The sequence below is a fragment of the Meles meles genome, chromosome 1 (genome assembly GCF_922984935.1).
Source record: "Meles meles chromosome 1, mMelMel3.1 paternal haplotype, whole genome shotgun sequence".
NCBI classification, from domain to species: domain Eukaryota; kingdom Metazoa; phylum Chordata; class Mammalia; order Carnivora; family Mustelidae; genus Meles; species Meles meles.
In genome coordinates, this window is record NC_060066.1 from 131,835,490 (window position 1) to 131,850,823 (window position 15,334).

General features: G+C 41.5%; 1 protein-coding gene across 2 annotated transcripts in view; it reads left to right on the top strand.

Moving 5' to 3' along the window:
- The first annotated feature begins 6,573 nt into the window (after window positions 1-6,573).
- The window catches only part of PLPPR5 (phospholipid phosphatase related 5), a 119,720-nt gene continuing 110,959 nt past the window's right edge, over window positions 6,574-15,334 (top strand). For both annotated transcript variants that reach the window (XM_045998047.1, XM_045998125.1), the window contains exon 1: window positions 6,574-7,022. In XM_045998047.1, coding sequence (XP_045854003.1) covers window positions 6,786-7,022 — 237 coding nt within the window. In that variant the 5' untranslated portion in view covers window positions 6,574-6,785. The remainder of the gene's footprint in view (window positions 7,023-15,334) is intronic.

Here is a 15,334-nt window from a genome sequence, read left to right on the forward strand (position 1 = left end):
AACTTTCTCTCAAAGTGTTACCACATATAAATACTTGCATTGTAGAGGTGACACTTTCTGCTACTTATTATCTTTCAGTGGAGTAATTAAGACGTTATTTTCTTCCCTTGACCAAAAAATTATTTTCCTTGCTTATTGTTATAAGCCCATAGGGTGAAAAAAGTCCAGTAATTTTATAATCCATTCAAGTATGATGAAATTTACAGCAGAAATTCATTAAGCCAGAAGCCTGTGTGCCCTCACTAAAATAGTGTTCTAAAAATTATCCATTTCTAAACTAATAGTTGATTACAGTCCATATAGGAACATAAGGAACCATTTTGAGTGTCTGGTTTTGCTATGTCTTTGTTTCAATCATTATCCAGCACACTGAAGGACAACCAAACAAATGCTAATTACCATTCACAATCTGTATCATTGACAAAGGACCTGCAGCTGTCATCGGCATAGTTTGCCCCACATTTTCCAAAACACCTCTAAAGAAGCTCCGTTTCTCATTGTTAGCAGGATTTGTGATTTGTTTAGGACAGTCCTCATTTATCATAGCACAAGTAATGACTTTCAGGTGTCTTCAAGTAGCATGAAGTTACATAGACAATTCAGCAACATTTTATGCAGGCACCTTTCCAAATGGATCAATGAAAGTTTTGCTGATCCAGCAGGAGCAGGATTAATGATACTGGAAGAGTTATAATAACTGTGATGATCATTTATTGTCATGAATGGCCTAGGCTCTGTGTTGCATGTTGGTGACATAGGCAGCCTTATCCTCATTTTAGGGTACTATAGACACTGAGAAATTAAAATGACTTCTCCATGTTCCCATAATTATGAAACTACAGTACAAAAATATCTGTTGAGTCCTCAGTCCTCGGGCTTAACCACCACTTCACTGACACATTCCTATGTCCTCATCTTTAACGTTTTAAGTTATTCTCAGGGAACTTGAATATTTTGAAACCCCCACCACCACCACCACCATGTAATGGATCCACTAACTTACATTTTTACCAAGCTTTGTGTGTTTTTTTTTTTTAATGATTCAAACATATAGTAAATAATCTAATATTCACAGAAGTGGAGACAGACCAGACAGCAAATAATCTGAGTTTTTTGAGTTGGAACTCAGTGGTGAGAAGAAAGTTCAGCACCCACTTAGACTAAGCATTTTCTCCTCCTGATTATGATATATTTCCTAGTGCAGAGTTGCCCAATGCTTTGATATTTCCAAGGCATTTTATAGATATAAACCTTTCAAAGTCTTTGTAGAGATTCACTAATCCAATTTTACAGATGAGAAAACTGAGATTTAGAGAGGTTGATTGCCATGGCCACACAGTATGATCAGCATGTTTCAATTATAACTTAAAATTTTTATTTTAATATAGGAATGTTACATTGATAGCATATTAAATTTTTCTAGTCTTTTCCAGCCTTAAGGTCTTATAAATTTTAACTCTTTTTACTTGGTCTGTCAATTTCATGCCTACATCTTCAGTGAAATATAACTAGATTGAATATGTGCTCCAATAAAATGTGTGCTTGGTTTGTGGTAATTGTTTTAAAGTTATTATTACTGTAAAAGTTAAAAAAAATACTGGAAATGTAGATGAATACAATCAGCTGTAATGCAGTCACAGAGTAAGGCATTTTAATGATATCTCAGAGGTTCTAACTGAAGATAAATACTACTTGTCCAGATCAGAAGTTTCTAGCCTCTAAGATAAACATCCCATTACAGCTGGAATCTCAAAGACAGACACACATATTACTACTGGCTGTTTTTCCTACTGGTTTTTTGAGAATGCAGCTACCTCCTATATCAAGCACTGAAGATCTTTAAGTGAAGACCCTGGGCACTATGATGTCCATAATAAGAGGTCAAGGTGTAATCCCAAATGTCCCTAGCTCTCTTTAGTTTGCCTTTGAGGATGAACGCACATATATGAACACATTTAAGCACATTTCTTGTGTTACCCAGTCTTACAACTTATTCCTTAAGTATCCGGGATGTTCTCTGCATCAAATTGTTTGGGAGTCAGTAAACTAGTGTACTTGCTCCTTCTCACAATCCAGTTCAACAAAGACCCATCATGATATTGCCTTTTGTAGTTCAATAATTATTAGAATGAAGTACCAGATGCCTTTACTTATTCTGAAAGCAATTACCTGGCCTATTAAAAAAAAAAAATCTCTTTCCAAATCTATTCCCTTTAGATCGTACACCAATATATATGTTAATATTTAAAGTTCCTCATTAGTACAGAGTCATCTAACTTTTCACAATCATGAATCTCCTCAAAGATCTGCAGCTCAAGTTTAGCATTATGAGCATTTTTGTTGCCTTTGTCATCGATTTTGTCATTGCTGCTGTCAAAAGGAGGACTCTATTCTTTTGGACACATTTCCCTAGTTTGTCTTACGTAAAGCCTTCTGAATCCTTCATACCTCACCATCTCAGCTATGCATTGAAAGTAATGTTATTTTTCTGTTTTTGCACCATAGAAAGAGAAGAGTTCAGGAAAATGCCCTGCCTTACCTCTGAGTTGTTTGAAACACATGAAAACCCAACACTTAACATTCCATTTCTTCATTATTCCTTAGAAATTCTCACCCATCTTTGCCAAAACCATTCAGCCTACAAACTAATGAGGGCCAAATCCTTGGAAGTTAGTGGAAAAATCTCAGTCTGTCTCTCTTGCTAGTCATAGATTTATTGTACAGGACCCAGTTGGTAATAATGTTGAGGAGCTAAGTACATTTCCAGTTCCCTTCCAGTAAGCACCTTTTATTTTCAAAGTTAAAGAAGAACACATTCCTTTACCTAGTTATCCACGGTCAATGCTTGGCTTCCCAAATACTATTCATTCAATTGGTCTTTGCACTGCTATCAGCATAAAGATCCACCCCAAATTTTCAGACATTGTTTTCTGTCTGTGGATGAAAAAGTTATAAACCATATAGAAAAGGACAACATCTTCTCATGCTGGTCAAGCACTTTACTAGTTCTTATCAGAACATTAGTATTGAAGTGGAAGATGAGAGATATTGGAACGGATAAATGACTCCCCCAAGATTTGTCTCAGTATTTATCATGGTTCATATTTTATGGGTGAAGAAACAGACTGAGATCAGAGTGGTTGTTAAGACATGCACAAATAAATATAACATGACTTTACTGGAAGTTGGAAAATAGAAGTTACAAATGCCAAATTTTTTGACCTAGATTATCCACCTTGGTTGGAGCTGGGATGGGGAGAATTTGCAGGACAGGACAATGTTTTCAGAAAGATTGACTGCTATAATATATTTGAAAACACAATGAAGTGCCTAAGAGTTAAATTAAATTAAGAATTTAGGCAAGGATTCCAAAGGATTAAATATGAGCAGTGCTGTTGTTAATCTAGAAACAGTGGAAAGGTAAATTAGAAATTGATGTAGGATTCCCAAGGGCTCTTTGAAGTTGGAAAGATATATTTTGGCCAAGAATTAGCTTAAATAATATATATATATATATATTTATTTATTTATTAAAATATTTTTTTATTTGACAGAGATCACAAGTACGCAGAGAGGCAGACGGTGGGGGAGCAGGCTCCCTGCTGAGCAGAGAGCCCGACGCAGACACAGGCTCGATCCCAGGACCCTGAGATCATGACCTGAGTGGAAGACAGAGGCTTTAACCCACTGAGCCACCTAGGTGTCCCTAAGTAATTTATAAGAAAATAAAGTGAAAATAACATTCTAAACAAGTACCTTCTTTGGGCTAGGTACTTTACATGGTCTCATTTAAGTGTCAAAATAAACCCAGAGGTAAGAAAAATTAGTTCATTTTGTCCCCAGAAAAGCTCAGACTCAAGAAAGTAAAGTAACCAGCCTAAGGGCACATAGCTCATGCTCGTTCATCCATTTCACATCATTTCTATGAATAACCAATCTGCTTAAATATTCATGGAAGTTGAACTTAATGTTGGTATCTTTATAATGTGAGTTAAGATTCAGTATTAACTTTGAATTTCAGCATTGGGTCATTAATCAACCATGAATCAGCCAACAATGCTATTTGACTGTTTATGTCTAATGTGGACAAATAATAGAGATATTGAGGAAAATAATATCTTATTTCTGAGATAGATAGTATCTGAAACAGACAGAATGTGCATAAACTTGTAGGAAAATGTATAAACCTACGGAACTATGGATACACCCAGAATCATTTTGTAGGTCAAAAATTAGAAGGACCTGACTGGTGATAGATGTCGGAGAGACCTGAGTGAAGTTAAGATAGTCTAGATTTATTTTTGTCTACAAGTCAAATTTTAAAAATTTAAACATGATATAGGTGTTCACTATGCGCCAAACATAATTGAGCATCATTAATCCTCCCATCAACCTTGTAAAGTAAATACTAATATTATCCTGATTTTACTGGCCATGAAATTGAAGCAGAAAAAAGTCAAGCACCTTGGCTAGGTTTCCAGAGCTGGTAAGTAGCAGAGCTGGGATTTGAACTCAAGTAGTACAAGAGTTGCTGCTCTTACATGAACCTTATACCTTCAATGTCCGTATGTCATGTAAGTAGGCAATATTTGTTTACCTTAGGAAGAAAAGATTATGATTGCCTACCCTTTGACATACATCTTATATGTGAACATACTTCACCATGGTTCTTGGAGGAATAAATTCATTAGTTTATTCAATGATATTTGTTAAATACCTATAATGTGGCATACGCTGCTCATGCTGGGGACAGAACTGTGAACAGGACAGTCAAGGACCCTGCTTTGTCACATTCACAGTCTTAGGCACTCGATACATGTTAATAATGCAGTACATGTATCTTAATTTCAAAAGTAATGTATGTTTTCATTGGTTTGGATTGTTTACCTACATCACTCTCCTTAATCCAAAGTTACCCTTAAAATCTACCCTTAAAAATTAAGACCATTTTTCCAAAAATTCTATTAAGTAGAAAGGTTTGGGAGATTCCTATGTACAACCAGAGGAGCAGTTTAAACTCTCTTACGGTCTTAAAATGATTTTCTGAATGGGGCATTAAATCATGGACCTTTGTAATAGTTACATTTTCATAATATGATAAGCCACTCTAGTCCATTAAGGAACACGTTTCCTCCCACTGCCCCAAATTGCTTATTCTACATGTTGTTCAGTGTCTTTTATCTAGTAAGTAGTTATTAAATGATGCTTAATAACACGTGGTGGATAAGGTATCCCTCATTAAAGGCAATTTACACTGCCATTACTTCCCCCAAATAACAGTCAGTTGCCAAATTCAAACGACCTTATTAGCCTACCAATGTTGCTTTTTCCTGATGCTAAGGCCCCACCTCTAAAAATCAAGTACAACCCATTAAAATGAATGAATATTCTAGAAACCTGTTAAAGCAATCTACATTTTAATGAGACAGGAAGTGTTCTAGGAATATTTTCATCCCCTTGGCTCTAACATAGGCTTCCTTACCTGCTCTCTAGAGTGGAGGTTGTGAGCAGTGTCAGGCTCCGCGAAGGTCCTCCCCCACCCCCACCCCCACCCCCAAGTTTCCTGCCCAAGCTTGAACGCAGGGACCCACATGGCATCACGAAATGGGTTCTTTACATATAGGCAGCTACTTACAGAGCTATGCACACGCATGTATGTCCATGTATGGGTGTGCTTCGTATGCATGTGGTGTGTGCCCACGCTGGTCTCCCTCTCCTTTCACCTGACCTGGGGGAATCCCGGCAATTCCCCAGAACTCGGGGAATAGCGAGATGAGGCAAACAGCCCTTTTCCCTTCCCTGATGGCAGGCACCGCTGGGTCCCAGGAATCTGCAATGCTTCCTCTCACAAGCAGCTAATAAAGGGAGACTGACTGAAGATGAGCAAGCGGAGAATACATGAAGGAGGAAGGGGCCGTTGTACAAAAGATGATGCTTCTGGAGCTACTGAACTATGATTGTGTTTCTACATACAAAACCCTAGGAAGCTAGCGGGGAGGCAGAGAAACTCTGAATCTGAAATGCTCCGAGATGATTTTTCTAACAGTGCCTAGAAACCACCGCTTGGCGCGTGTCCTGCGCGGGGTTAAGGAATCCAAGGGAGCGCCGGCTGAAACTCGCAGCGCGGCATCCCGCACTTTGAGCTTCGGTGGGGTTTGCGCTCCGAAGACGCTTCCACGCACCATTTTCCCAGGCGTTGTGCGGGTTTCTTAAACAGCCCAGCTGCTGCTTCAAAAAGGAGTTTCTAGAAGCTCCTTCTCTGCTGCTTCCCCTCCCCCCACCTCCCCGCCTTTTCTCGGTTTTTACCCCCGCGAGGAGCTTCTCCAGCTCCACTGCGTCTGCCCTCCGAGGGGCACAGGTGCCGCGGTCCCGGCTACTGCCGCCCAGTCCGCCGACGCTGCCTCCTTCGGGTGGGCCCCAGGGGCTTCACCAGGCGCTGCTGCAAAGCGAACGGTCTCTCGCTGGGCGCTGCGGCCGCTGCCGGTCGCCCGGGACTCCCCGCCCTCCCGCGCGACCCCGCGCCCGGGCGGGCGGCGCTTGCGGCGGGCGGGGGGCGGGGAGGGGAGCGGGGGCTCGTCTGGGGGTAGCCGCCTCCTCTGCAGCCTGCTGGCGCCTCGAAACCCGGACCTGCCTCCGCCTCTTCCTCCAGCGACTGCATCCCTCCTCCCGCGCCTCGTCGTCCCGCCGCCCCCGCCGACGCGCCCCCGGTGGCTGCCTCGGCGGACCCGGGAGGGGGCCCGCCGCGTCCGCCGCCCGCTCGGCTCGGCCCGGCCCGGGAGGCGTGCATGCCCCTGCTGCCCGCCGCGCTCACCAGCAGCATGCTCTATTTCCAGATGGTGATCATGGCAGGGACGGTGATGCTGGCGTACTACTTCGAGTACACCGACACGTTCACCGTTAACGTGCAGGGCTTCTTCTGCCACGACAGCGCCTACCGCAAGCCCTACCCGGGCCCGGAGGACAGCAGCGCCGTGCCCCCCGTGCTCCTCTACTCGCTGGCCGCCGGGGTCCCCGTGCTCGTGGTAAGTCCGCGGTGCCCGCCCTCGCGTCGGACTCCCTTCGGTCGGCCCTCACCTTCAGGGTGGAGGCCCCGCGGAGGGTCGGGCGCGGCAGCTTTGCCTTCTAAGTTCCTCCAAGTTGCGGGCAGCCCCTTCCCCAGAGGACATTCTTCTAGGGCGCATCAGGGGTGGATGCGAAGGAAGCCCGCATGTCTCCCCACACGCCACCCCCGCACCCCCTGCTGTGCCTGCGGCGTTAGGGCTACGGGGAGGAGGATGGGAGGGATGGGGGCTGTGAGAGGTGACGGGCGGGGGTCGGGGACCGCGGAGGGGGTGAGCCCTCGGATGAATTTTTACTTCATCCGCTCCGTGGCCTTGCTTCACTGGCCGCCGGCTCTCAGATTGCGCCTGGAAGCTGAGCAGCCGCGGGCCGGCGAGGAGCAGAGGGCAGCAGTCGCTGGGGTGTGGAAGGGACTCCTGCTTCCCGAGTCTGGGCGCGTATTCCCGTTTTTCCACGGCCGGCCCTTTCGGATGAAAGTGCCAGTGGGACTAAGCTGACCAGGGAACACATATCTAAAAAAGAATTTTGAAAACTGCTAAATGAAGAGGCTGCAACAGCAGTGCTTGCTGAAAAGCAGGGGCTTGCCCAAATGATTCATTTAAAGGCTGCTCCACTCTCTGGGCAGCTTAAGTCCTTCCCTCTGATAGCCTCGCTTAGAATGCCTTGTGGGTTTATGGACTGTGTGTGTGTGTGTGTGTGTGTGTGTGTGTGTGTGTGTACAGACACACACACATGTACATACAGATATACCTATGCAATTATGATAGCAATCGTGTAATAATTGACATGTGTGAATTCGGTGCAAAGTTACTGGTAGGAAAATTGGTGGTGTTTCTTCAGAAAACATTATGATTCCTCTGTTATTGCCAGAGTACTGGAGGTGTCCTTCCAGTGGTAAGGCTTCTCTCTCTTTCAACACTCAGCACATAACAAGTAGGAAATTAGGAAATGAAGAGGAAAGGGAAAAGGAAGTTTTATTTCAGTGGTTGAATGTGTAAATTTTAACAAATAAATGTTGAGAATACCAGTGGTATCTACTGGATTTGGATATTCACGTTTACTTTGATTTTAGGGGAAGTGATTTCGTATTTTTCCAAATAATGACGGGGTTCCTAACACACGTAATGGAATTCCACCAAGGAACTTCTTGATAACTTCAAAGTAACTTTGTTTATCACAGGTACCATGACAGTTGGCTTTGAATTCAGCTACAGTACACTGGTTTGAAAAGTGTTAGACCTTGCACCAGAAAATATTTTGTTTTGTTTTGTTTTTAATATTGCAGTTTGCTAAAAAATTCACCTTTGTGTTTGTTTCTCTCTTCACCACTTGAAAAGCTGAAAGAGGAAAGAAAATTTAGTCATTTTAGGGAATTCTTTTCCCTTTCTGCAGATGTTGGGTTTTCCGGCACATGTTTTCTGGGAGACTGAATAACTCGGAGATTTTCTTTCTTTTTTTAAAGAAAAAAGCCTGTCACTTTCAGATCACTGATTTAGTTACACTCATAACCAATAATGTCTGTAACTTGTCCCTTGGTAATTACCATTCTGTGTTTTATTTAAATGAGGTAGCACCCTTTAGATCCTAACCATCCATCTGTGGTGGCAGGTGCCAGTTAGAGGTGAGAATATATTGGCCCTAATATTGATTGTTATTGATTATGATAGTTGCTTATTTCCCACTTAGGAGAAAGCTAGGAGGAGAAAGGGAAACAGTCATTATTGAGTGCCTACTGTGTGCTGGGCACACAAGCCATAACTGCATTTATTCTCCAGAGCATTCCCCTCCAGACAGCATTTAAGGACAGTGAGGATCAGGTAATAAAATGGAAACACCTGAAAATAAAAATGGTGGGTGTGGTGTTTGTATGCCCATAGAACTGATGCCAAATGCCATGCTACTTCTACTACTTCCGAAGAATGTGCTTTCTGAGAAAGGATGAGGGCATCTAGAATAAAAATTGAGGGGTTTTTAAGGGGAGGATCTGACTTGCTTTCCATGTTTTGACTTTCAGTTCTTTAGTTGCAAGAAAAGAATTGGTGGGGGAGAGTCCATCTGAAGAGAAGGAAGTGTTGGATTTTAGAGGCTAACGGTGCTGCTCGTCCTTGTTTCCTCTTCTGCTTTTACAATGTGAGAGGCTGGGAACAGTAATGGTAGCCCTGCCTTTCCATTCCTCTCAAGAACACTGGCTTAGCACAGCCACCTTGCATGGAAAATAATATTATTAGTAATAACACTAGTAATGCCCATCATTTGTTGAGTTATATGCCTTACACCCATCTAACATTTACATTATCTAGGAAAGCAACTGTTATTATTGTCACCTAATATTTGCAAAAACTGTGGTTTACAAAAATAAAGTAACTTGCCCAAGGTCTAGGACTAAAAATGTTATACTCAGAATTTTAACCCTACTTTGTCAAATTCCCAGGCTAGAGCCTTTCCTATTATAATGTACAAATGCAGTTCACTGATAAGTCATTCTTCTAAATAAATGCCTCAGTTTCTTCCCCCCATCTCTTACATTTCTTGGACTTCAGTGATAAAGGTTTTTCATGTTGTATATTTTTTAAACTTCAAAAGTCATTTTTAAGTCTTTAGATTAATCTGAAAACTAGCTCTCTTCACTACCACAAGCTGTGGTATTGTTTCATACTTGCTAAATTCATTTATCTAAAAATCAAAAGCTTTTCAAAATCTTTATGATTTTGATTAAAAATCAAAAATCTTTTCAGTGTTATCACTTTTGTTGATTTGGATTCCAGGTCTGGAATCTAACAAATTTGGATTCAGATCCAAAGTACATCCTGCTGCTATGTTAACAGTTGGGAACTCTACTTGCTCTGTAACCTTGAACAACTTATTTAAGCTTGTTAAGCCTCAATTTCCCAAGTCACAGGATTTTGACTATTCAATTAGATATAATACATAAATGTCATCCTTGGCCCATAGTGGATACTCCATAAGAGATAAGAGAGCAGTAAATCATTACCATTATTAATGAAATGATAATTCAGTAAATGTTTATTGAATTCCTGTTTTGCAAGCATGACATCAGAGTAGAGGTTATAAAGGAAACTTCAGGAATAAATTAAATTCCTGAGGAGTTACAGCCTAATTTGGGAAATGAGGTAAATATGCCAAGGTCATAATAGAAGTGTGTGTACCGACAGACACATACACACACACACACACACACACACACACACACACATGCCACAAAGACCTCTGGTGGTTCAGAAGGGGACAAGCTCATTTTTATTTGGAGGGGTGAAGAAAGGCTTCGTGAAGAAAATGGTGGCATTTGAGATGTGACTTGAAGAAGAGGCTAGAATGGAGTTTGAATCAGGACATCATAGAAGCAGCTACATGGACAGCCACTTGGGAGCAGAAAGTGCAGGCTGTATTCTTGAAACAGCAAGTGGTTTGTCTTGTTTCTAAGAGTGGAGTGTGGGGAGCAAAGAGGGTATCCTGCTGAAGAGGAAGATGTGGATCTCACTGATGAGTCCTGGAATGCCAGGCTGAAAGTTTTTCTCAGTTTGTTGGGAACTGACTAGGCACATTGTCTGGTGGGTGGTGTTTGAGGACCTTTTGGGGACAGTAGCATAGGGCTCTTCTATTATTAAAATACCTATATAAGAATTTTAAACTCTTTATCCTCAAGTCTATTTTGTAGCAGGAAATTGTTTATTTCCTGCTATTTCAAGTCTATTTTGTACTTTAATTGTGTTTTCAGAAAATGCCTGTAACTTGGGCTCATTTACAAAGACAATATGTTTTATTAGCTCCTGAAAACATCCTGGTCGGTGTGATCTGTGTAACATTTGCCAAAGCACCACATACATAATTTATAGGTATACATTTAATTAGTGATCTTTGATTTTTCACTGATTAAAAGAACTGGTGATAACAATGTTTCCTGCACCCCAAATTTGGATAGAGTGGCCATGAGTAGCTATTGTTCATTCGATCATTAAGCAACACAGGTGATTTGAAGGAGACCAGAGCTAGAACATTCGTCTTCATAGAGCCAGAACCAAGGCAGAGAAAAACCAGCTGTGAGCCGGGCAGATTTGAATGTTAGGAAACATGTCTGATTCTTTATGTCTGTCTCCTCCAGAAACTCCCTCTGGACTCTGAAACTCAGGGATGCAGGTGCTGCTGCTGCTGCTGTCCCAAAGGGGTAGGGTCACTAAATGTGGCGGAGGTAGATGATGACAGAAAGGCATCTCATGTCTAGAGCTCCATCTTCTTAGATCAATGTGCCTGAAGCTTCCCCATAGACCTCTTCTTCTGTGAACCTCATCTTGAACGCTCACTTCTATTTCTACTCCTGGGACACGTACCTGTGGCATGGTAAGAAGCACAGACATGGGTTCAGACCAGCCGGGATGCTTGTCCACATTTCTCTCACTCACTCTACGTGGGACCACTCTACGTGGGACTCACTCTACGTGGGACTCACTCTACGTGAAACATAAGAAATGTTTCAACATTTTCTTATTCCTAAACTGGAGATAAAAATGCCTGCCTCTTGGGCACCTGGGTGGCTCAGTGGGTTAAAGCCTCTGCCTTCGGCTCAGGTCATGATCCCAGGGTCCTTGGATCGAGCCCCACATCAAGCTCTCTGCTTGGCGGGGAGCCTGCTTCCTTCTCTCTCTCTGCCTGCCTCTCTGCCTACTTGTGATCTCTCTCTGTCAAATAAATAAATAATATCTTTAAAAAAAAAATGCCTGCCTCTTGAGAGATCTTAACCTAGAGGTTAAGATCACAGACTCTGGAGTCAGACTGCTTGGGTTTGAAAGACTAGATCTGCCACTTCCCTGCTGTGGGAACCTGAGCCAGTCTTTCCATGCTTTGGTTTCTTCCCCTGTAAAATGGAGATAATAGGAGTATTGGTCTCACAGGATTATTATGAGTAGGAGATGGGTTCCCATATGTGTCAGAGGAGTGCCCAGCTAAATAGGTGTTAGCCACCATTAGTCCTCCCCAGGTTGGGATGATTAATCAAGGTAATCTCTTTAGGCACCTAGCAAATTGCATTTGTCAGTGACTTCCAGGGCTGATAAAATATTAGAGGTGGACAGAAGCCATCTAGTTCAAGCCACGCACCCACAAAAATTGGGGACTCTGAATGGCAAGAAGAGCGAAAATCGGAACTCTGTTATTGGCATCACGTCAATGATTCTTACCTCTGATGATGCCTCTTATTTTTTCAAGGAGGCTGATACTAGCTAGTATTTCCTATGCAGCAAACACTGTGTTAGATATATTTAGTGCATTACTTCATTGAATACGCACCATGGTGGTTCTTTCTTTAAGCATACGTGCTATCATTAAATGCATATAGATGAGAAATATGATATTTAGTGAGATTGTGTGTCAGACTTGTATTAAATTATTTAAATCCATTAATTAACTTTTACCTTCAGCTTCTGAAGGAAATTTGGATGTGAAGAGGTTGAAGTGCCAACCAGGAGTCCCACATTGACGGAGCTAGAATCATCAAAGCCTGTGCCCCTAGTTCTTCTCTCTATACCTTGATCCTGTCCTGTTCAGGGGATCTTTAGAGATTTTCGGTCATACTATTCAGTACCAGGGGAGCCCAAAGTTTCTCAAATCTTTTATCCTCCAGTTCAGTTTTTCTGGTTTTTATCGGAAGCTTCGTGTTCCAGTGTAGATAATGGTTTCCATGTGTGGTGTAGAGATTGTTTTGTTTCCTGTTAAGCTTGAAATGTGGTGGAGAGGTGGGTGGCAGCAGAAGGGATTCAAAGATATTTCTGTTATTCTGATGGGAAGTCATGGTTCTTATCTCTGTAGCGTTCTGCAGGGAGCTGCGTCTGTGTGGACCCACACTCTGGTTCTAGACCTGCACACTACAGTGAGGGGCCTCTATTTCTAAGGCATGTTCCTTAAAATGGGACCTAGCACTAAATTTGGGGTGCAGTGAGCACATTGAAATTGTGTATAGATAATATATATATGTATACATACATACATACACACACACACACACACACACACACACACACATACTCATGCACACACATGCACACATTTTTCTAGTAAGAGCTTCCATAGCTTTATTGGGTTGTCACGGATATCCAAGATTCTCTAAAAGTTAGAACCACACTCTGTCCTTATGTCTCTTAAGACCTTGCTTCACTGAGTCTCATTCATATCCACTCATTCATATTTTCCCTCCCTCCCTCCATTTCTTTTTGTCCTTCTTTTTCCAAAGATCCCCACTACTTTGCATACTGGTAAGGAGTTGCTGATGCTGAGGGGAAAGCAGGGGCTGGTCTGAAAACCAGCTGGTGTTCCTCTGCTTCTCCTTCTCTTTCTTCCCTTCTTCCTCTGCCAGTCCTCCTCCCCAACCCTTTCTCTTTTATCTTTCTGTCTTCTTTGTCCCCTCCAATCCCCATCACTCTGTTATCCCTGTGGCTTTTCCAAGCCAGTTACCTTATCTGAAAAATGTGGACTGACTTCTACTTTTCAGAGCTGTTGTTATAATCAAATAGGTGGAATATACTTTGGAGACAATATGAAGAAAAATAATGCGAGCAGATTACGTGGGTTATAGACCCAACTGGTCACTGGAGACGGTTATGACCGCTCACGGCGTGACTACAACCCACTCATTTATATAGTCTGAAACAAAGTAATGTTTCCAAGGAGCAATTATACCATCTGTTACATATGCACTGTATCATATTAATTTTTAAATTTGCATTGTTCCAAAGAGACATTATTTGTAAAAGTTTTAAATGATAATAATGCATCTACTATGTACTAGGTACAGTGCTATTGCTTGAATTTGTATAATGAGTAAGGCGTATTCACCGCCCTTCAAAAGTTCAGACATTATGCATGAAGCTATAGCAGCAGACCTTCGTTTTCTTGTCTGTAAGATTGAGGTAATGATACTTAACATGGTACCTTATAAGAATTAAATGTTAGCATGCATCAAGTATTCGATAACTGATAGCCGCTCTTTTGGCGTAAATGCCAATAATATTTATTGATCGTGCACAGCAAAATGACACCAGGTGTATGTAGTTAGTTCTGTGGAATGAATGAGACAAACCATTAACTTTTCACTCTAACCCTTTTATATAGTATATGCGGTAACTCATCTAGGGAGCTTTTGCAGTTCGCTCAAGCTGGTAAATGACACATCTAGGATCTGAATCAATTACTTCAAGTCCAGTGTTCTGTTGGCTGCATGTGGATTCCCACTAATTTGATTCCCAACATAAAATGGTGACATTCTTAGAAGACGGAGGTGACTTAAAGCATATTGATTATGCATCAGTGTGATGTTTACAGTATCCGCATATTTGTTAATGTGTAGGCTCAGTTATAGCAGACATGACAAGGGGATGTTCAAAGACATGTTCAAAGACAAAACTTCATTGACTTTTAAGAACCAGTGGGATGCCCAATAGAACAGCTCAACATTCCCATTCATCAAGTCGAGAGGCAAGTTCTGTTCTCAGAGAACTTAACAAATAGTTAGGAGGATCCTCTTAACAGACTGGAAAATCATAAAAATATCATTTAGATGGAAGATATTTTAAAATATGTGAAATGGAGTTCTGTATTCAGAACTATTTAAACTATTTCTGAGAATGCCAGTTTTCACTCAGCAGGCTGGTTATTTTTTTAGTCTTATTTTGACAGATGTAGTTTGAAAATCACTGTCAGTAAAACCACCATTTTGTTGTTGTTGTAGTTGTAAAAAACAGAATATGAAAGATTTTTTCCAGACCACATGCGTTGAGAACCCTAAAGGTAGTCTTTTGGTGGGCATTTCTCAGTGAGTGAAAGTTTGAGTAAACGTCTGCGTGTGTGTGTGTGCAGTGTACATACAACACATGTATGTACACTGCACACACACACACGCAGACCAAATATATATATATATATATATATATATATATATATATATATATGTACTTGGGCTGTAGTAAACTTGGAATTTCTTATACGGATTAATTTTTATCTCCTTGCTTCTAACCTCTATAATGCACCCCCATTCATCTCTCCCTCCCCAAAAAACCCCAACTTTCTAGAACATTCTGCCATATCTGTTTAATTTAGCACCAACTCCTCTGAGGAAATCTCTTGGACTCCCACATTCTCCTCTATGACTCTTTAGCCTCTTTGACAAATTGTGGTACTAAAATAACCTTATATTGTGCTTTATGTTGTATTTATTTTTATTCCTCTTTCCATCACTAGACTTGAGCATCTCAAAGTCAGGGTAATGCAA